We start from the raw sequence: 23,390 nt of genomic DNA, 5'->3' as shown, positions 1-23,390 counted from the left end.
TCAAGACCTGAGCTGAGATCAAGAGTCAGGTGCTTAACTGACTGAGCCACTCAGGCGCCACTTGGGCATTTAAACTCAGCAGCACGATTTTTTCTTAGAGCAAAAAACTGGAAACAACCCCAATATCCATCAGCAGGGGAATGGATGAAAAAATCATGGTAGATTTACATAAAATAAAATAGAGCAGAGAAGAATTACTATATGCACACACGCAAATAATAAACTGTAACTATACAAGCAACTCAAAAAAGAAATTGGTGTATTTATATAAATTTCAAAGCATGCGGAGCTGTTCTCTCTACATCCGTGCTGTACAAACACACGGATAAAACTATGAAGAAAAGTAAGGCAATAATGACAAAATTCAGCATGCTTCCGAGATGAGATGGCGGGCAGAGAGATCTGGGAGGGTCAGACAGAGCTGCAGAGGTACGAATCCTATTCTGTAACTGTCTGGTGGGTACCTGGGTTTGTCCTATTGTCACAGCTTGTGCATTTTATTAAAAAAATAAATATATATTAAGATTTATTTATTTTAAGAGAGAGAGCGTGCACGTGCACGAGTGGGGGACTTGGCGGGGGGCAGAGGGAGAGGGAGAGTCCCACGCAAACTCTGCGCTGAGCATAGACCCCAACGTGGGGCTTAATCTCACGACCCTGAGATCATGACCTGAGTCGAAAGCAAGAGTTGGACGCTCAACCAACTGAGCTACCCAGGCGCCCCTATAAATTACAAATTTTATGAATCTACTGTTTGTATACTAAGTACTTAATTTGAAAAGTATACAAACAAAGGGAAAAAACAAGGTCCTTACCTTGCAAATAGAGCTGCTATGTACCGTGCCTTTTTACATCAGTGACCAGGGCTTCTCATGTGATGGCACAAGCCCATGAAATTTTTCCTCTGCCCCTCTCTCTGAATCCTTCTAGACACTTTTCACTCCTTTAAGACACTTTTTCACTCTTTAAGTGGCATGTCCATATTTTTTAAATGACACTCATTTGGTCACTGGAGTGGAAGAAGGTAAGCAGCAACAAGGGGCCTCTATGGCACTGGGAGAAGAGCTGAGTAAAATCTACTGAAATCAACTTGGGTACCAGTGGCATTAAACTTTTTTAAAAATTTGAAATGAAACACTTTTCCTGTAGTCAGGACTTAGAGCTACAGCAGTGAGGGGGGTGGGGAAGGGAGGTGTGTGCTGGGGTTGGGGAACAGAGGTGCCCCAGAAATGAGACTACATTTACTCCGTTGGAGTTGACTGAGAATGAGTTTGTTCTTTAGAATGACCTTTAGATGACTTTTGAAGCTAGCCTTCTCAGCATAGCACTGGCCGCTGGCCGCTGGCTTTGCTGTGTACCTTTTCACACCCTGACCGTCTGCTGCCCCCTGTCAGCCTTTAAAGCAGCTTTTGCCTCCCTTTCCTCAGGTCCAAAACAGACTTTGTATTTTCTTCTACATCTGACACGATGACTTCTCATGTGGCAACTTACTAAGCTGACATCCTGGAATGTATCCCTGTATTGTACCCTCTTTATTGTATTAATAAGCCATAATTTATTTAGCTAATCCCCTATTATCAAACAATTGAGCTTTAAAACCGCTTCTTAGGCCTGCTGTAAAGAAGAGTGTAAGCCCACACAGGTAGGGAAGGGAATTGTTTCTAGAAGGCAGTTTATATGCAGCTGTCTACCTGGCTTCTCTCTCTGCCTGATAAACATGTTGAACTCAACATATTCAAAACTGAATTCCTAGTAGTCCTCTTCCAGTCCTGCTCCCCTGCACTCTCCTTCAGCTCAGTGGAAATTCTGTCTTTGTGGTTGCTCAGGGCAAAAATCATGTAATTGTCCTTGACTTCTCTCCTATTCTCCCTGTGTCAGAAAGGCCTGTGGGCTCTGCCTCAGAAGATATTCAGGATCTGACCACTCTTCTCCCTACTGCCACCAACCGCAGTCACCTCACAGCAAGTCTTCGGGCTTCAACCCTTGTTTTCTAGGACTCTCTTCTTGACAGAGCAGCTAGAGCAGTCCTTTTAGAATGGAAGTCCGATTGTTTTTTGTTTTTTTTTTCCACAAAACTCTTAAGATGGTTCCCATTTCACTCAGAATAAAAGCTAAAGTTTGTTCATTGGCCTCTCCTCTCCCTTAAAGCCCCTGTAGCCTCCTTGGTCTTTTACTTAATAGTGTATTGGGTACATTTCCCCATGTATTCTTTAAGAATGTGATTTAGTGGCTACATGGTCTTCTGTTGTATTTATGAAGAATACCTTACTTAGCTCCTCCTCTGTGATCAGACGCTTGAACCTTAAGTCTTTAGTTTATTCAGTGAGAATGTTGCTGGTGCCTATCTAGCCTAATATCCCAGGGTTGCTGTGAGGATCAGATGGAATCAGCTATACTGCATAAGATGGTATTTAAAAAGTTACTTGTTAACTTGTTTTTTTGTGGTTAGTTTTGGTACCTAAATTGTTATTTTCAACGGGAATATAAATTTAAAGGCAGAAACAATGGTACCTGTCCCCAAGTTGGAGGAGGCCTTTGGTATTGTGTATTTGCAACTGCTTTGTATTACATTTTATAATTTAAATTTCTTCAATTGCCTAAAAAAATCTGCCACCTAGATTCCAAAACAGTGAAGAGAAGACTAGCTGAAATCTTGTAGGAAAACTAGTCCTTTTTCTGTGCCAGTTAGCATCTTTCTGTTCTAGTCTTTTGAGGTTGCCTTCATTAAATCCAAACTGTACTTCATGTGGCCTTAATATATTCATTTGTTATTGTTGTTGTTTTTTCCAAAAGGGAAAGCAACCATCCCCAGGCTTCCCTTCCTTCCTTCCTTGCAATTCTTAAGAGATGTTTTGGAGTTCATTTTTAAAAGTCCATGCTGATAACATGATGCTGATTGCTTTTGGTAGTTGCCCGGTGAAGTGCTGTAATGGGAGCTAGCAAGGTGTGGAGAGCTGCTAGTGAGACCAGGAAAGGGCCTGCCACATTTGCTTGTATGGTAGGCAAGGTAGGTATTTAGATTTAATTTTTGGTAGTATATTAACAATTGCTTATTTTGTCAAAATCATTTCCAGTGAGCTAAAAAAAACCCAGTTCTTAGCTGCATTGCTTGGGAATGAATGTTCTGTACATACAGATGGTAAGAATAAGAAATATGACATTAGGTTTTTGTTACTCAGCAAGCATAGGCTGGGAGGCCACTAGGCCACCAGGCTCTCAGAGCCTGAGAGAGAAATAATCACAGCAGTGTGATGACTCACGAAAACATTGAGGAGACACATCTGAATAATTGAGGGATAGGACCAGGAAAGGTAGGGAATGTCTGGGGAGACTTTTTGTTTTGGCAGAACAGAAAACCGTATGGCTAGAATTAGCAGAAGCTATGTGAACGACTGAACTACATTTACTGTCTCCTTATGACATTGTTCTGCTCTGATGCCAAGAGTTCATTTTGTAACTCTGAATAAACGTGAGGAGCTAAAATGGGTAAAGGAAGAAACAAAAGCAGCTTTTTAAATGCCTGTTAGTGGGGGAAAAACCAAACCATGATTAGTAATTAACAACAACAAAAACTGTAATAAACACTTAAGCTCTGCCAGCCATAGTCAGGCACTTACAGATTTTAACTCATTTAGTCCTCACAATAATTCTAGGGCTGATACTCCTATTTTCCCCATTTCCCTGATGACTTGTCTGGGGTCACGTGTCTTAAGAATTGGGAGAACTAGAAAATGAACTTGTGCTGTCTGGCTCCAGAACCTCTCTCTTAACCTCTGTCCAGTACATAGTGCCTCTCAAAATAGTAAGTTTTACTATTTGAACTTAACTGTTAGGTTAAAATGTATTTTGATGACCCTTCTTGATGCAGGGTAATTATGAATAACAAGAGCATGGTTATTAGTTCCACCATCTTTGTGCCACTTGGACTGAGGGAGAGCTAGGCCTTCTAGAGCATCTCCCTTCCCAATCATTCAATGTTTGCTTGGGAATAGTTGTTAACTGGGGGTTTGTTCAGTGTTTATTATAGCTTGGGACACCTGGCTGGCTCAGTTGGTAGAGTATATATGACTCTTGATCTTGGGGTTGTGAGTTCTAGCCCCATGTTGGGTGTAGAGATTACTTTAAAAAAAATCTTTAAAACAAAATGTTTATTATAGCTAGCATATTTATTTTATATCCGGTTGATGACATTGTGACATTACAGAGTTGGTAGGGTTTTTTTCCCCCCTACTTTGTATTTATGTTTAATACTCTGGGATTAAGTACATAGTGAATGCCTATAGTACATTTATATTGTTTATAGGATTTGGAAGCTAAGTTTGTTACTTTAAATGATGAAGGAACTTTAGATTATAGTTCTTCTGCTCAGTTATACTTTATGGCAATATGCTTTTCTGTCATTTTAATATGTTTCCAGAAATATGTTTTTCTGAGTAGGGGAGAGAACTGCTTATGGGTTTTGGTTTTATGGTTTTGGAACAGGTGTACAAAATGGCTTTATTGTGTACAGTTTTTAAAAAATTTTGGGTATAGAAGGTTTTGGAAGAGGAAGTTTGTACTGAAGATGTCACTGGGATTTTTAACAAGCCCCAAACATTGCTGTTAGAAAAGTTAATATAAAGTTACAGTGTTGCACAATGATAAGTTAATTGTAGTTGTGGGCAAAATCTTTCATAGTTTGCCAACAACAGTATAATTGCTACATAGAGACTTTGAGAAATTAGATAAACAAATTCATTCTGGAGAATAAAAAGGGTTTTAAGTATAAATCTTGTTTTGACTGCCTTGTTTTCTAGGGCTTAGTAATTAAAACATTATGTCTGCATCTTTATGCTGAAGTAAAGTTGGGAAGAAGGCAAAGAAAAAAGGGGTAAAGTTAGGGCACTTAACAGACTTTGTAAGGCCAATTTTGACTGGAAGGGTCTCTAAGAAAGAGAAGATGGTCTGTCTTATGGTTCATCAATAAACTAATACCTATAGAACATTTTGTGATAATCATTTTAAAAGCATTTCCATTTTTCTTGGATAAGGGTCTTCAGGTAAACCTTCCCATGAAAGAGGCTGTCCTGTTCTTCACTCTTCTTTAGCTCTCCAGAGGTAAGGAGTGTCAGCTACAGCATGAGGAATAAAACCTTTGGAGACAAAGGGGAAAGGTGTGTAGGGCATAGGGAGAGGGAAACACAAGATCCTCTTCCCTGGACTGGGGAAAAGATCCAGTCAGACCTTCAGTGCTGAAGCTGCTTTTCTGATTTGTGAAGGGGCCTTAAGAAAAGAGCCTTGAAGCCGAATGAGATCTGGATGATGATGGGAACCAAGGCACAGAGGTGAGGGCGAGCAGAATGGAGTTGTTCATCAGGAAGTTAGGAGATCCCTGGAACAAAGACTCATTCCTCCAGGGGGCCAGAGAAGCTTGTGCTAATCAGCATTGTCATAATAATAGGTAGCATAGCTTGACTTCCTCCATGAAACATTTCCTTCTCCTCCCTTCGCTCTCAGGTCCCTGTGCTCTCCCTATTGCCTTCCTCCCTCACAGGCCCTTCTCCCTCCATTCTTCCTCACCTCCTAGGTTAAAAGTGTACCAGGATTTTGTCTCTTTTCTTTGATCTCTCCTATGTCTCCAGAGAAGACAGACCCCCTAGGTGATTTCATTCAGGCTCAAGGCTTTAAGGGTCATGAGGTGACAGTAACTCCCAGATTCATTTCTCCAGCCTGGATTGACCTCTCTGTAGATCTCAAGAATTGTCCACCCAGCTGCTAACCTAACCCTACTTAAAAGCCTAAGAACTGTCTTAAACTTAATATGTCCTCAATAGAACTGTTGTTTTCTCCTCCCTGTGTACCTCAAGTGGCCCTTCCATCATTCTCACCCATTCTTTTTAGTTTCTCAAACCAAATATCGGAGTCACTCTGGCCATCTCTCTCTCTTACAGGCTGCCTACCGCCCATCAGTAAGGCCTGTCCTCTCTGCCTTCACAGTGTGTCCCGAATCCAGTTACTTTTTACCATTCCTACTCTAGCCTGAGTCAGTGCAGCAGTAGCTTCTGCCTTGATTCCTATAGAGTAGCTGGAGACCTATTTGGAGTGTAAATCAGATTATGTCACCTCTGTGCTTCAAATCCTTTGTTGACTTCTTGTCACTTTTAGAATAAAACTGAAAATCCTTACTTTGGTCACAGGGCCCCACAGAATTTGTCATCTGGCTAGTTATCTGATTAGACATCTCATCATTATTTTTTTTTAAAGATTTTATTTATTTATTAGAGAGAGCACGAGAGCAGGGTGAGGGGCAGAGGGAGAAGACGACTCCCTACTGAGCAGGGACTCCATCCTGGGACTCTGGGATCATAACCTGAGCTGAAGCAGACGTTTAACTGGCTGAGCCACCCAGGCACCCTACATCTCATCATTATTTACTTTTTTCTGGCTACAGTGGTGGTCTTACTTTTCTTTAAATGTTACTAAGGACACTGCTTAAATATTACCTTCTCAGAGGTGACAGTCTGCTTACCTTTAAAAGAAGAAAAAGATGATAGATAGATAGATAGATAGATAGATAGATAGATAGATAGATAGATGATAGATAGATTTTAGGTGGGAGTGGGGGAGAGAGAGGCTGAAGCAGACTCCATACTTAGTGTGGAGCCCTAAGTGGGGCTCGATCTCATGACCCTGAGTACATGACGTTGAGCCAAAACCAAGAATTGGGATGCTCAACCGACTACACTGCCCCAGAGGTAGCAATCGGCTCACTTTTAAAAGCCACCTCTGCCGGGGCACCTGGGTGGCTCAGTCATTAGGCTCCTTGAAGATAAGAGACTGTTTTTCACTAGCTACTTCAGGTCTGGGGCAATGGTAGGCACTCAAATATTTGTTAAATGAAAGAATATTTTGAACATTTGCTTTGCGTTAGAATTCTTGACATGGACTAGTCATTAATGCCTACAACAATTCTAAAAAGTTAGGTATTATTATTATTGTACCCATTTTACAGATAAGAAAATTGAGGCTTAAAGACTTTGTTATATGCCCAAGTTATAGTTGGACACTAGGATAAATACTGGATACTTGGGGGAGGGTAGATTAAAGCCTCTGTAGTATTCTATTTCCTTCATTGCTAAAGTCCTTGAAAATGTCTTCTAAAAATATTTTCTGTTTCTAGGTCAACTTGTATTTTGATCATTGACTATTGAGTCATACTGTAAGACAAAATTCAGTTTTGGATCAAGAGTCACAATGTTTTTGTTATAGGAATGGACCTTTCTTTCTCCCTGCCCCCACAGATGCTACATAGTGGAACTCATGGATTTCTGATGCCAAATGCATTCTCATGGGAGTCATTCTATAAATGGCAGGCAAAATTTCTCAAACATTCTGCAGTGGTTGCTGTGTTCTGTATAATTGGTCTCTATACTTTCATTCATGCCTTCCTCCAGTCCACTCTCCAAACTGTAGTCTATAAATGTAATCAAGTCATTCCAGTGGCTTCTTATTGTACCAGGGGTTCACCAACTCCTTGAGGTCCATTGATGATTTGACCTTGAGATTTTAGTGCCTTTCTAACCCTTTGTGTTCCTTGTACTTGAGCCACACCTGCCAAACCAGTGTCTAGATGCCACATGTGTCTTTTTGCCCCAGGGCTTCCTTCCTGGCTTGGGATGCGAACGGCCCAGTGGTTTGGAGCCTTGGAGCCACATGTTCCAAACTCTAGTCCAGCCTCTGGCCTTGGGCAAGTGCCTTCTTCTTTGGTGCCTCAAATGTAAAATGAAGATGATAATAGTACCTGTCTTATAAGGTTATTATAAGGACTAAGTGAGTGAACATTTAATGTAATGTAATGTAATGTAATGTAATGTAATGTAATGTAATGTAATGTAATGTAATGTAATGCTTTAGCCCAGTGCTTGGAACATAGTAAGCATTGAATAAGTGTTAGCTGTGGTTATCTCTCCACTTTCCCTGGCTGTCTCATATTTATCCTCACCCCAGCCTTTTCTGTTTTATCAAATCAGAGTTTACTGACTCAAAAATCATCTCTCTTAAAAGTTTCTTTTTATACATACCTGTTTCTGTGTTCTTCCAGGACTCCATGCTTATCTCGCATGGCTCTTATCATAATTTGAAAGTGTTTATTTATTTTGTGTGATTATATGTCTGTATCCTCCATTGGCTGTTAGCCCTAGAAGGGCAGAAATAACTTGTTTGCTTGCAATTGTATCTCCAGCACATTGCCTGGCACATAGTTTGTGCTTAATAAATGTGCCCAGAGAATGAAAGTGCTGTTTAACTTTTCCTTTCTTAAAATAGAATCTTGGGATCTTTTGCAATAGTGCTGCTGCTGCTTTTTTTTTTTAGGGGGAGGAGGGGCCAGAGGAAGAGAGGGAGAGAGAATCTCCATTCCCATTGCGGAGCCCAACGTGAGGCTTGATCTCACGACAATGAGTCATGACCTGAGCCAAAATCAAAAGTTGGATGCTTAACTGACTGAGCCACCCAGGTGCCCCAATAATGCTTCTTTTGAGAATGGTGAATGTTAGCATGGAAGCTAGCATTATTTCCAACTTGGGAGACTTGGAAAGCTGAGCACAGTGAGTAAAAGTACAGAAGGCAAAGGGGCAGGGTCCGTTGGAAGACAGGCAGAAGGATCAGGAAAATGGACTTATTCAGTTGAATGGCATCCAACAAAGTATTTTTGTTGAAGATCTTTGATTGATGCACCATCCTAGATACAATTGTATTCAGCAGTGACTCAAACAGTACTTACTGAGTCCCTGCACCTCACCCTTCTAATTGACTGTATGTCTCAGAGGAACTGCTTGGGAAGATGAATGCTGAGAATATTAGCATTTATTTATGTCTGTTGGTGTTTATCATATGGCACGGCCTCTTGGGTGTGTTTCTTGAGTGTGAGGTCAAGAATCTGTTTCCCACCCATGCGAGAATCCTTATGCAGGTCAAGCTTGTCATATCTAGAACACTGGAGAAAACTTTACAGCAATAAATTTGAGTGGTAAGGTTTGTGTGTCTGATCTGAGATTCCATATTTCCTGTGAAAAGCATACTATAAGAGACAGTTCTAAAGACCTGGGGAAGAAGAGGGATTTCCAGTACCTCCCCACTCTTCTGCTTCCCATTATATTTTCCTTTACCCTTGTCTTTCCTGGTAACCCATATCAGCACATCTTCCTATTTAAAACCTGGACATCTTTCCTTCTGTCCTCTGTTTACCCATTACTGCTGTTTCCTAGAAGTTATGTTTCTACTCCTGAAATAGAAATTTAGATTCCTCTTCTCCCAGAGATGAACTTTCTTGCCAGAAGTTGAGTGAGTTGGCTGCTCAGGGAGAAAAGACTCAGGAAGCAAGTTGTGTTGGGAGAGCTATGTACCAGTCCACAAATAAGCATCACCTGTTTATGAAGTCAACACTGTGAGTGATGCAGAAAGAGGAGTCATGGTTTCCAGCTACAAGGAAGTAACAATCTGTAAGGAAAGATAAAACTAACATGGTCATTGGTTCTTTGGGTATATATTGAGTATCTACCATGTGGCAGGTGGTCTCCTTGGAGCTGGGATATAGCAGTAGATGAAACAGAAGTTCTTCTGTCATGGAACCTACATTCCAGTGACTCACATAATAAGTCAGGTAGTCAGGAGTGCAGTGAAGACAAATAAAGCAGGGTAAGCAGATGGAGAGTGAAGGCATGCTGTTTAAGTAGGATGATCAGAAAAGGACCATCTGGGGGCGCCTGGGTAGCTCAATCGTTAAGCATCTGCCTTCGGCTCAGGGCGTGATCCCGGTGTTCTGGGATCGAGCCCCATGTCAGGGTCCTCTGCTGGAAGCCTGCTTCTTCCTCTCCCACTCCCCCTGCTTGTGTTCCCTCTCTCACTGGCTGTCTCTATCTCTGTCAAATAAATAAGTAAAATCTTTAAAAAAGAAAGAAAGAAAGAAAAGGACCATCTGATATGGTGATGTTTGAGCAGAGACCTGTATGAAGTTTGGGAGTGGGCTGTTCAAATACCTGGGAGAGTAGCATTCCTGGTAGGGCCAAAGTGCAAAGGCCCCAAGATGAGAGTATATCTTCAATGAGAAGGGCAGCGGGGCTGGAATAGGGGATGAATCAGTCAGAGAGGGAGTAGAGTTTTCTTCAGTGTATGTTGGGAAGCTGTTGGAGTGTTCACCAGAGGCATGATGTAGATATGGTCTGGGTTAGTATAAGAAAAGGACCACTGTTTGCAGTGTGGAGATAAGACTCTCCAGGGGCCCAGGGGGAAGCCGGGAGCCCAGTTAGGAGTTATTGTTATCTTCCAGGTGAGAGAGGGGTGGCTCCAGGTGAGAGAGGGGTGGCTTGGACCAGGGTGGTAATGATGGTGTGGTGAGAAGCCATGGGATTCTAGGTGCATTTTGAAAGTAGAGCTGAGAGGATAGATCAGATGTGGGGTATGAAATAAGAAAGTTAGAGGTGACTCTTATGATCATCTATGAAAAGTTACTTGTGGAGATGGGTCTAGGTCTGGAGTATACTGTGTCCAGAGAAGTCTCAATAGGAGGGGAGGCCTCAAGTGTGGAAGTTCCTTAAAAGGGACCTTGACAAGTGGCATGAAAGGTGTTTTTGTAGGAAATAAAGCAGTATGAGGGGTACAATACTTAAAATAGAGTTATGTTCTGACTCTAGTCCTCAAAGTACTCCTGGAGTCCATTCATTGCAGAAAAAGTGGTGATTTATCCTAAACAAAGCCTGCGCACTGATGACATGTGGCCCTGGGAGGCATGCTGCATTTGTAACAGCTTTTATATTGGTGAAAATAGTTTATATGTTGAAGATATTCATTAATTACTATTATTGCATTCTTACGTGCTTTCTTAGCTCAGTAGACTTGGAAACAGAGAACCATCGTTTTAAGTATTGCCTAATCTTGCAGTACTACAATTCTCTCTATATTCTTTCTGTGAAAGTTGATGGAATGAACAGGTATTTTATGTGTATATTGCATAGGTATGCACTGTTTTTATTTTTCTTTTTATGCTCCTGAAAATGGTATAGGATTTAATGAAATTAAAATTATACACAACAAAAGAAGGACATGCATCTGAGGGCCTGTTTGGTGTAGGGCATTGCAAGGATCCACAAGATATGGTCCCTATACTGAAGGGATTTGTAATGTGGTAGGAACACCAGAGATTTGGTGACCCAGCTGTAGGACCCCAATGTAGTACTTTTGATTCTTGCCAAGAAATAGAATTCTTATTTTATCAGTTAGTGGATGAACTTTCCTCACTTTGGTTTAAGGACCATGGAATAAGGTTAACATATCCACCAAAACACAGAGAGTTAAAAACAAGATGAAATACCTATTTTTGAAAATTAGCATTTGTGTAGTGCTTTACTCATTCACTCCTGTGAACTAGGTATTATCTCAGTTTTAGGGAGGACTCAAAAGTGCAGTGATACCTAAGGTAACAAAAAATTCTAAATATATTAAGTGTTCATCATATGTTTAGAATATTAACGTATTGTCAATGGTTCTTTGATCCAAATCCCATGCCCTTTCCATTACATGTACTGTGTCCCTCTCCCCCCTTTTATTCATAGTTGGAAACATCCTGTTTCTTAGTTGGGTTAAAGGAAGTAAGTTAGACTTCAACTGTTACTAAGTCAGAAAGAGAAAACCTTTGGCACATTAGAAAACATTAGTTTGTTGTCCTTGGAAATAATGATGAAGTTCATGGGCTTCTGATGAGGTCAAGGGCTATTACTGATACTTTTATAACAGTGTTTTCATTTGCAGAGTTGGGAAGTTTTGAAAATTTTTATTAGGAAACATTTCATATATTCAAGATAGTACAATGCATGTATAAATACAAAGAATCATATAGAACAGACTATCCTATTCAGTACTCCCCAGCTAACATAGAAATTATCCATGCCTTCTGGGGCTTACACTACCCCCTCAAACAGGTAACAACAGTATTGAGTTACATTGTTCTAAGGTGTTTTCTGTCAATATCTTTCATTTAGGAATTAAAATCTTTTAAATATTGTGGGTAAATCTCATCTTGTTTGACATAACTATTACGAAAATAGCTCTTCAGAATTATATTCTGATTTGCTTATCTATGTTAAAATAAAAAGGGTTTTGTCTACATACAGGCAATTACTTGAAAGGCGGCTTGGTTTCAAATCTGTAAGTTAAGAGACTTTATTAGATTCAGAAGTTGTGAAGATCTGGAAGGTGGGAGTCTTGAGGAAGAGGAAAAGGATTTCCTGTGAATCAAGAAAATTGCTCGCTGGTGTAGTGTTTCTGCTTCTTAGTACTAGGGAAAAGAGAACAAAGAGGTGGGAAAACTGAAAACTAGCCTTTCTTAAGTTGTTCTTGGCGGAATTGTACCACCAGTGAGTAGCTAAAAGACTGAGTGAAATATGGCTTCAAAGTTGTATGACAGCAGATTTCCTAGAGGTTAGAAAGTGTTCATATTAACCCTGTTTTTGAGTAGTGAAGACTACTTTAGGGGTCATATCTGATGTCTTGTCATTGTCTTTATTGCTGAGCCACTGAAACCTGAATCTGGTGCACGTAGTGTGGCACTAATTTTCATTTGCTTGGTAGAGTTTGTGTGTAGTCATTCATCTTTGAGGAGCTGTAATCCTCATAGTTCTTAGTTTTAAATGGGTAAGGAGAGTTTTAAACAATGCCCGTGGTGAAATTTTAGCGGGGTGATCATATGCATGTGCATACATGCACACATATATATGCATATGCATACAAATGCCTTGCCGTGTTTGCCTTGGCAGTCGTTACATACAGGCAGAGAATAAGCCTATAGATGATGGCTGTCTTGGCTAAGAGTGGTGGCTCTGGGACTAAACTGTCCAAGTCCACATCCTGGATTCCACTAGCTAGCTCTGTAGCCTTGGTTAAGTTACTTAACCTCTTTGTGATGGTGTCTCTATACAGCAGTGGTAATAAAACTTCTATCTGCCTTAGTGGTAGGGAGGATTAGTACAGAGGAAGTTCTTAAGAGCTCAGCGCTTAGAGTGCTTACAGTGCTCCACGAGTGTTGGCTATTATTTAAATCTTGTCCCTAGTGCCTTTTGGTTAGAAGCACACTTCGTTGCTTAGGTTGCTGTTTGCGTGTGGGGAGATGTTCTTTCTGGAACCGTGTCTCCTTGTCACATGATGATGTGCAATGCAAACCTTATTCATACTCCGTCAGCAGTTGAGGTTTGAACGTACGTGTGTGGCCATACCCGGTGGAATCCAGCAAGAGCGAGAACTAAGCACCATAGCAACTGTTGCTATTTGTGTCCTGAGCAGCAGCTGCCCTGGACAGATTTATTTTTTAATCCTGATCTCACTGATAGCCTGGGATGTGGCCGTGCCTTAGAGAAGTGGATGGGTGGAGATGTCTGGTCTTTGAGGAGATTCCATGACCATATGTTATAAAGATTCTGTTCTTTATAGAATATGAAATATGAGGCGCTAACGCTTTGTGTGTATGAGAAAGTAAGAGAGGCTAAGCCTCAGCATTCAGACAGTCCCTGAAGTATAGTGTGACTGGATTAATCACACAAGAAATACTTTCATTAGGGGCAGTAAGGCTTCGTGCTTTTCAGTCAAAAAGTAATTTTGCTGTCTAGGGGCGCCTGTGTGGCTCAGTTTGTTAAGCGTCTGACTTCAGCTCAGGTCATGATCCCGGGGTTCTGGGATCAAGCCCAAGTCAGATTCCCTGCTCAGCGAGGAGTCTGCTGCTCCCCTTTGTCCCTCCCCCCTGCTCGTACTTGCACATGCTCTCTGTCTCTGTCTCTGTCTCTCTCTCTCTCAAATAAATAAAATCTTTAAAGAAAAAGTAATTTTGTCGCCTACAACATTCTGCAGATGATTTGTGGTCTGTGATTCCACTGTATACACACATAATACACACATGTACATGTATACATACATATATATATAACATGTTTTTATCAAATGTGGATTTCAGAAAAAAGACTGTCTTTCTGATGAAAAAGATCTTTAAAAAGGGTTTATTGCAGGCAGTAGTTGTATTCAGTAATTCTCTAATTTTTATTTCTAATATATTGAAATATTTATGCAAATAGTTATGTGGCCCGTTTCTGAATTTTGGCTGCTTATTTACCTATGGTTCAGCCATAAAATATTTACTGAGCACCTGCTATGTGCCAGGCTGTGTTCTGAATCCTGGTGGCACCCAATGAATGTTGATGGTCTGATTCTTTTAAGTTCTGTATACAGATCCTGCCTATTAAAAATGTGATTATTTTTGTTTTTTGATTGCCTTCTTCAGATTCAGTGGGATGAATTTACTGATTTGGATGTTTTCAACTTACAATATAATATCATGTTGAACTAAAGAACATGTAACTGTGTGACTTATAAAATCAAATCATTTTCATTCTCTAGGTATTATTAACCCAAAGAACCCAAAGGAAGCTCCAAAGTCCTTTAGTTTCGACTACTCCTACTGGTCTCACACCTCGGTGAGTATACTTACTAAGGTGTAGTGTAATACAACAGTGCAGGTTGTGAATAGTTTTGAAAGAGCTTGAAGGTCCAGGAGTACCGAGATGACCAACACCTAGGAAAATGGAGAGTACCTTTGCAGTACCCTTCTTAGTAAAGAACCCCAAATCTTGCTGGCTTCTAGGGATTGTTCCTGAACTACAGTTTGCACTGCTTCTCTTCATTACATGTTTTTTGTTTGTTTGTTTGTTTTTCTGTTTTGTGCTGGAGTAGGTAGGAGAGGTTTTAAACTATTGACAGAGCCTGATGGCCAACAGAAGGGCCTGTGAAGGGGATTGGACAACATTTGTCACTGAAAGCTAGGTTTATTGAGAAATAGCCATACTACCTGGAGTGAGTGCAGAGAAGTATTTTTATACGTGGACTTGACCTTTGAGCTTTTAGTACCATTTTCCATTAAGAAAATTGTCTTGCACCTTTCTATGAATGGAAGAGTGATACTTTTAAGGTTATGGAAAGTGACATGTAATCAACTGAGATAATGTCATGTAGATGTTTTTGTGTATGGCTGAGCTGGATGACTGTGTGTGTGTGTGTGTGTGTGTGTGTGTGTGTGTGTGTGTTTAATAAGAGAAAAATAAGCTATGTGTAGGAGGGACTTAAAAACTTTATAATGTATTTTAATAGGTGACTGTTGAGATTCCAAACACTTAAATTTATTATAGTAGTAATCAAATAAGCATAGGAAAGAATACGAATAAAATGCCATTTGTTTTTCCTTTTAATCTTTACAGCCTGAAGATCCCTGTTTTGCATCTCAAAACCGTGTGTACAATGACATTGGAAAGGAAATGCTCTTACATGCCTTTGAGGGATATAATGTCTGTATTTTTGCCTATGGGCAGACTGGTGCTGGGAAATCTTATACAATGATGGGTAAACAAGAAGAAAGTCAGGCTGGCATCATTCCACAGGTAAAAAAACAAAAAACAACAAAAGACCTCTGTTTAATATTACTCTTAGTCTTTGACTGCCGTAAGAGTTGTTTTTATTTAGCAAACATTTGTTCAGGGACTATCATATGCAAGGCACAAAAATAAATCACTTGTTCCTTTCCCTCAAAGGAGTTAATAGTCTAATGGAAAAGACTGACTTGTATACATGTCTGTTTTTAAAGGTGGGCAAGTTGCCATTCTGTAAAGGTTTTCCTGTATACCCCTGTCTGGGTTTGAACAGTGTTACCGACTCCTTAAAAAAGATGGTCGTATGTACCAGGCTTTGTTCTGAATCCTGGGAACACCTAACCCATGTTGTTGGTCAGATTTTTTTCCCAAGTCCCATTTATAGATCACCTTTTAAGCATGTGATTATTTTTTAGTTTTTCGATTGCCTTATCAGAGATATTTTCCTTTTATCTTATTAATTTAATACTATCGTGTTAAGCTTGAACAGTCTGAGAATTCTTAAGAGCAGTATCTTTTGACCTTGTATTGTTTGGAATGGAGAAAAGTTGTGGCATAGGTATTTAGAAGGAACTTCTCTCATTAATAACAGAAATGTGGTTTGCTGTTATTGGTGTTATTTAGAATTAATTTTAAAGTGTTTTTTTGTTTTTTGTTTTTGTTTTTTTACTATAGGTCTAGTATGACCTCTCTGTATTCTGAGAATAAAATACATAAGAGAGCAATAGCTACTTTTTCTTTTTTTTTTTTTTTTAAAGATTTTATTTATTTATTCGACAGAGATAGAGACAGCCAGCGAGAGAGGGAACACAAGCAGGGGGAGTGGGAGAGGAAGAAGCAGGCTCACAGCAGAGGAGCCTGATGCGGGGCTCGATCCCAGAACACCGGGATCACGCCCTGAGCCGAAGGCTGATGCTTAACCGCTGTGCCACCCAGGCGCCCCAATAGCTACTTTTTCTAATGGATTGTTGGACTATAATTTTAAATTCAACTGTATAATTGAAATGCTTAACTATCAGTAAAGATGAAGAATTTTCTTCTAGAATATTTTCTTCTGTAAAAAATATATGTCAATATTAAGACATATACTTGGGAATTGTCCTTTATATATAGGAATAGCAGTAATTATAATTAGAGAAAATACTGTGTGCATTCACCATGTGCAAGCACTGGTCTAAGTGTTTTACAGATATTCACTCTGCTAATCCTCCTAGTTTGACCCTAAGAAGTAGATGCAGTTGTTACTTTTATTTTATTTGTTTCCCTCATTTTAAAGAAGAGGAAACAAGGCACAGAGAGGTCATGTCACTTGCCCAAGGGAGTGGCAGAGCCATAATCCAAATGCAGGCAAGGTGGTTCTGGAGGCTTTGCTCTTACTACTGTGTAATCCTTCTTTAGCAGTGAGATAATTTTTTGTAGACTATAGCAAGTTACATTAAACAATCCTGTTTATTCCATCATTATACTTAGTTTCTCCTTCCTTCTCCTTAATTTGTTTTTGTATAATTACATATGTATCTCTTTCCTGGTAGAATTTTGAAACATTTTATTTTAATGCAAAAGCATAATTTTTTAAAACAGGATTATCATTTAGAAAGTGCCATTTATAATAAATTTTGAATTCTCTTTAGACTTCTAGGGAATCACATATAGTTCATTTTCCAAAGCTTTATTGATTTCCTAAACATTGAATGTATAGCAAATGAAAATTCAATAGGATTTTAGTAAGTATTCCTATTAAACTATCACATAGTTTGAATAAATTCAAAGGATGGGGAGAGTGAAATTTTATGATTTTCCTGATCTAGAAAAATTAATGTTTTCTATTGGAAATGTCGCTGTGTGATGAGTAGCCTCTTATAAAGGGCTTGGAATCCTAAGACACAGGTAAAGGGTAAAATTTTAAACAGTCAAAATTCTTCTTCTTCTTCTTTTTTTTTTTTTAAGATTTTATTTTTAAGTAATCTCTACACCCAATGAGGGGCTTGAACTCACAACCTTGAGATCAAGAGTTGCATGTTCCACTGATTGAGCCAGCCAGGCGCCCCCATACAGTCAAAGTTACTCTTAAATACCTTCATTTACTCCCTTGAAATAGTACGCATTCTGTCTTTATACATATGTATGTATGATTTGGAATGTATATAGTAACTGACAATGTAAGATAAAATTTATGTAGCATGATAAATAAAATGCGTGCAAAATGTAGGGTTTTTTGTTGTTTTTTGTTTTGTTTTGTTTTGTTTTTTTTAAAGATTTTATTTATTTATTCGACAGAGATAGAGACAGCCAGCAAGAGAGGGAACACAAGCAGGGGGAGTGGGAGAGGAAGAAGCAGGCTTACAGCAGAAGAGCCTGATGTGGGGCTCGATCCCAGATCGCCGGGATCACGCCCTGAGCCGAAGGCAGACGCTTAACCGCTATGCCACCCAGGCGCCCCTTTTTGTTTTGTTTTTGTCAGAGAGCGAGCGCGCGCACTTGTGCGCACAAGCAGGGGGAGCAGCAGGCAGAGGGAGAAGCAGGCTCCCCACTAAGCAAGGACCCGATGCAGGACTTGATCCCAGGACCCTGGGATCATGACTGCAGTCGAAGGCAGACACTTAACTGAAAGAGCCACCCAGGATCCCCAAATGTAGTTTAATAGTAGCTTGCTACATAATAATACTAATAGTAGAGTCACAGTTACTCTAGGATAGTGTGAAGAATTGAATTCACATAAATTTAATGTGCCAGGGACCTAACACAGGAAGAGACAGAACTCCTCCTCATCCCCTAAATGTGGCTTGCTTTCTAAGGAAACATTTCTGAGATGCTGTCATCAAGGGAGAATAAAGATGAGAGGAGGAGAATGCATTCACAACTGCCCTTTTATTTCATTCAGAGCATTCTCCTTTGATGTTGTTGCCATTAATATTTTGAGAAAGAGAAAAGGGATCTCACTAATTTGTTTAGCACTCATGGGTATCTTTGTACTTCTCTCATTTATGCTGTCCACACCTCTCTCCTTCTGCTTCTGTAGTTATGTGAAGAACTATTCGAGAAAATCAATGACAACTGTAATGAAGAAATGTCTTACTCTGTAGAGGTGAGTACAACCGTGGGTTAAAGCCACAGGCCTCTGGACTCCATTCCCTCCAATGTTACTTTTCAGTGGTCGCAGATGAGGACTGTGCTGTAGATCACTTAACCACTCCCCCAGTTTTGTATTCTTCTACGTTTTGGTTCATCATGAATAATGTTGCAATTAAATCCTTGTTGGTAAGTCAGCAGCTTGTTCATAAGCTTTATTTTTTAGTTGTTTCCTTTATGTATCCAGTTGTCAAACAATACATGTAAATTAGCAATGGCTTTTTAGAAAGAAACACTGTACCAACTTCCAGTCCCATCAGTAGGGTATAAGCACCCATTGTGTCCTTCCCAACTTCTAGTATTTTTGTTTTTTCTCTGCCAACTTGATAAGGGCACTCTTTCTCACTTATTTAAATTAGAGTTTCTTTGATGATTAGTGTAATTGAACATCTTGTAAATTATGCGTATGCTTGTTTACATTTTGGGATTGCAGTGTTTATCTTAATCATTTGTGTGAACTCTTTTCCCCTTTCATATTTATTAATAGTGATTTTTGACAGGCATTGGTTTTTAAAATCTATATAAACAGATCTCTCCCCCCCTTTTATAATTGCTTATAGTCTTATTCTTCATCCAGTGTATACTCTAAGAGACCTATAGAATCACATTATATACATTAATTTATTTGATAAACATTTCTACTCGTTGATATGTGCTTTTTGAAGCTGTTGTTTCACTTACCTCCAGTTTTGATACTCAGTTCTGTGGTAACTGAAATTACTAAAATGTTCTGTTTACATGAGCCTGTTGTTCTGAGACATGAAGCTGTTTTTTAAGCAAACTTTTTTTTTAATGTATGTATTGTGATTTTCTATAGGACTTACACAATTCCTAGTTGACCCACTTAGCTGGTTTGGGTTTTTTTCTTTACCTATAAAGTGTTGCATACATTTATAAACTTTAGAGAATTCTGCCTTGTGACTATCATATACCAAGAGGGGAATGTGCTGCTCTAAAAATATTTTTTTGTTAAAATTAATTCTCTAAATAACTTGTCTCATCCTATAACTATTCTTTTTGAAGACTAAATGTATACTGAATGAAAATTCAGTAGATTTTTATTCTTACTAAAATAGCACATATTTTAAATGAATTCAGAGGATAGAGAGAGTGACAGAATGTGACAATTTTTTGAGCTTATAGATAATAAAAGAAGATGCCATTTCCTTTCGTATTGGAGTTCACAGGCTTGCTTGGAGTGCAGTGTAGATCCCTAGTTGATACTGTGGTTCCTTAGGTTTGTGGGGCCTTTGCCTCCTCTCCTGCCTCCCTCCTTCATTTGCTTCAGCCACACTGGCTAAGCTGTTTCTGGAACAATAGGAACTTTCCTACCTCAGGACCTTTACATTTACTTTTTTTTTCTACCTGAAATTTTCTTCCCTTGAATATCTTTTTTTCGAAGTGTTTCAGCTCCTTCAGGTCATTTGCTCAAGTCTTAACCTCTCAACAAAGCTTACTTTGACCACCTTATTTAATACTGCAACTTGTCCTCCACTCCAGCACTCCTGGTCTCTCTTGTCTTGTTCTTTTTTCCCCCATAGTACTCATCGTGTTCTAACCTACTTTATAATTCTGTTTATTTATGTATTTGTTGTTTATTTTATTTAGAGTCATAAGCTCGCTGGGGCAGGGATTTTTGTCTGTTTTATTTACTGACGTATGCCACGTGCCTAGAAAGTGTCTGGACGATAATGCTGCTCAGTGAATTGAATTTGCCAAGTGGGGTCTGTAATGGTTGGCTCAGAAGGAAAAGAGCTAGTGCTGGCTTGAGGTGGGTTTGCATGTTCGAGAATAAGTAGCAGAGCACAGCAGCCTTTACCTAGGTTACTTGGGTCCTCATGCTCCCACACCTGTGTGAAAAGAGACAAGTTTTCCAAGAAGATATGGCATCTTTCTGGGATTCTGGAGTGTATGTCCAAGTTTCAAGAATGATTAAAGTACTATTTCACTTTGTATGAAGACCTGCTTTAAGAAGGAATACTTGTTATCCTGTTGTTTTAATCTCATAAGGGATCCATTACTTCAAGGGTTCTCAATATTTAAAAAACTGATTTAAAAATACAGTATAAATATTCAGTCAGATCTGAGACTGAGTGAAAGAAAAAAGCAATAGAAAAGGAGATTCTGTTGTTTCAGACGCTCCGAAATGTGTCTATTGAAATTTAAAGTTGACAAGTGCCGAAATTTTGTGTGCTTGAGTAGCTCGGTGTATGCAAGGGAAGACCATAATGAGGCTTCCCGTGGTGAATTTCCCCCAGTCCAGAGCCTTATTTGCTTAGAAGTCTGATTTTATAGATCAGTCAGGACCAGAAGCATCCTTCAAAGCCAGACTCTTGAGTGAAGCTCATTTAACTTATGTTATGAAGCCACTATTTTTGTTACTTTCCCTTGAGGAAAATTTTTCTCTAGATCAGAACACTCAACATTAGCAAGCCTGGTACATTATCTTCTTGCCTTCCTGTGGACAGACGTCTGTTGGAATCCTGTTGGTTTTTTAGTGAGCATGGAATTAGAGAGGGAGGAGATGACTAGATGACTGAGATGTTTGCTTGCCTCAGGTAAAGAAAGGATAGTCTGAGACCTTCATCTCCACGATAGGTAGGAACGGTCCTGCTGGTGGGACGAGAGTTCCGGCAGTGTGTTAGCTGAGGCTTCCTCTTCCCTCACAAGTCGGGGACGGGTCCTGCCATGCCGTCAGGCTCCATGCTGACCAGTGCTCTCTCCTTGTGGCAGATACATGGTTTGTGTGTGGTCAGTCTTACAGTACTAGGGTTGCTGCTCTCTTTTGTCTTCCCTGCCCCGGAATATTGATAGTGTTTCATGGTTTTAACACTAATAGAATTTTTATTTCCAAGCTTTTAGAGTAACCTCACTGTAATCCTCAATTATTGACAACAGCATACATTTTTAGAAGTGTATTAGTTACTGGTAAGTTGCTACTAAAAATGGTATTTTTTCTGACTTAGACAAGTAGCAGCTACCAACTGCCAAGGTAGCCTTCTTACCTCCTTTTCTTTCCTGAGACCGTCAGAAGGCTGGTTCTAAGCTAGTCAGTGATGTCTTTGCAAATATTAATAGAATAAAATGGACTAGACCTGTGGCATTTCCCTTTGTAAAGATTGCTGATCTCTCATTGTAGAGTTTTTATTTAAAGTAATCTCTGCGCCCCGTGTAGATCTCGAACTCCAGACCCCAAGATCAAGAGTTGTGTGTTCTACTGGCTGAGCCAGCCAGGCACCCCTAATTGTAGAGTTTGTTGTTGTTGTTTTTTTTTTTTTTTAAAGATTTTATTTATTTGGCAGAGAGAGAGAGAGAGCGCACAAGCAGGGGGAGCCACAGAGGGAGAGGGAGAAGCGGGCTCGCCACTGAGCAGGGAGCCTGATGAGGGGCTCATTCGCAGGAACCTGAGATCATGACCTGAGCCGAAGGCAGACACTTAACTGACTGAGCCACCCAATTGTAGGCACCCCAATTGTAGAGCTTTTTTTTTTTTTTTTAAAGATTTTATTTATTTATTTGACAGAGACAGCCAGCGAGAGAGGGAACACAAGCAGGGGGAGTGGGAGAGGAAGAAGCAGGCTCCTAGCGCAGAAGCCTGATGTGGGGCTCGATCCCAGAACGCCGGGATCACGCCCTGAGCCAAAGGCAGACGCTTAACGACTGTGCCACTCAGGCGCCCCCCAGTTGTAGAGCTTTTAGTAAAAGCTGTAAAAAAAATTTTTTTTAATGTGTAGGATTTCTTTTTCAAAGTCCTCCAGTTCACTTTAATAATTTGTTCCTAGGTGAGCTACATGGAAATTTACTGTGAAAGAGTACGAGACCTGCTAAATCCAAAAAACAAGGGTCATTTGCGTGTGCGTGAACACCCACTTCTTGGCCCATATGTGGAGGATCTGTCCAAGCTGGCAGTCACTTCCTACACAGACATTGCTGACCTCATGGATGCTGGGAACAAAGCCAGGTATGGTAGAAATAGACTAATGACTGAAGGCTTTGGCACATTTTCAGTTCCTTTGTTCCCAGTTAAGGATTTGAGACCACATTTATTCTTATGAAGGTTGCTTTAATTGTAGATCCTCTGACCCTGTGGCTGTGCTGGGGTAAAAAGTAAGGGCTTCAGCATATTCAGCGTCTTCTCATCAAAACAATGCAGTGCTGAAACATATCAGAACTTTGGTTAAGTTTTAATATCAGGTTTTGATTAAGTCATGTAAAATGTTGGATAATCACATGCCTATGGAAGTAATTGCAGAATAAAGAGTACAGATTAAATGCCTCGCTGGCTTCTAAAGGGACAACTGAGGTATGAAAAATGATTCTGATGCAGAACCTTTGGAGTTGGGCATCACTTGATAGGCTCACAAATAAGGCGTATTGAGAACAATTTGTGTAAGTGACAATCTCATGATCTATGAATAAAGCTGTTGCCTGTGATTGTTATAGTTACGTGGAGCCTGCTGTCCGTTTGAACTTTCATCCAAGAATTCCATTGTCACATGTCACCTTTATGTTTATTTAGGACGGTGGCGGCTACCAACATGAATGAAACAAGTAGCCGTTCCCATGCTGTGTTTACCATTGTTTTCACCCAGAAGAAACATGATACTGAGACCAACCTTTCCACTGAGAAGGTAGGACAACTTCAGTGTCCAAGCTTGAGTTGTATAGAATGGGGATTTTCAGAAGTCCCTCTTGCTACCCTCTGCATTTTATGGAGGGGAGAAAGTTGCCCTTTTACTTAACAGGGAATATTTTTTATTTTTTGCTTGTCGTTTTTATTCCCACTCAAAACCAGTTTTGAGTATATGTGTTTTTGAGTGAAAT

At 39.8% G+C, this 23,390-nt stretch overlaps 1 protein-coding gene across 6 annotated transcripts in view; it reads left to right on the top strand.

Annotated features, from left to right (window-relative positions):
* Window positions 1-23,390, top strand: part of KIF1B (kinesin family member 1B) — a 135,312-nt gene that overhangs the window by 21,046 nt on the left and 90,876 nt on the right. For all 6 annotated transcript variants that reach the window (XM_045776836.2, XM_045776840.2, XM_045776838.2 and 3 more), the window contains exons 3-7: window positions 14,416-14,492; window positions 15,270-15,449; window positions 18,457-18,522; window positions 22,349-22,527; window positions 23,086-23,197. In XM_045776836.2, the coding sequence (XP_045632792.2) occupies window positions 14,416-14,492; window positions 15,270-15,449; window positions 18,457-18,522; window positions 22,349-22,527; window positions 23,086-23,197 (614 nt within the window). The remainder of the gene's footprint in view (window positions 1-14,415; window positions 14,493-15,269; window positions 15,450-18,456; window positions 18,523-22,348; window positions 22,528-23,085; window positions 23,198-23,390) is intronic.

Source organism: Ursus americanus, chromosome 33 (genome assembly GCF_024610735.1).
Source record: "Ursus americanus isolate L20-20 chromosome 33, mUrsAme1.1.p, whole genome shotgun sequence".
NCBI lineage: Eukaryota > Metazoa > Chordata > Mammalia > Carnivora > Ursidae > Ursus > Ursus americanus.
This window is presented reverse-complemented; position numbering and strand designations above follow the sequence as displayed.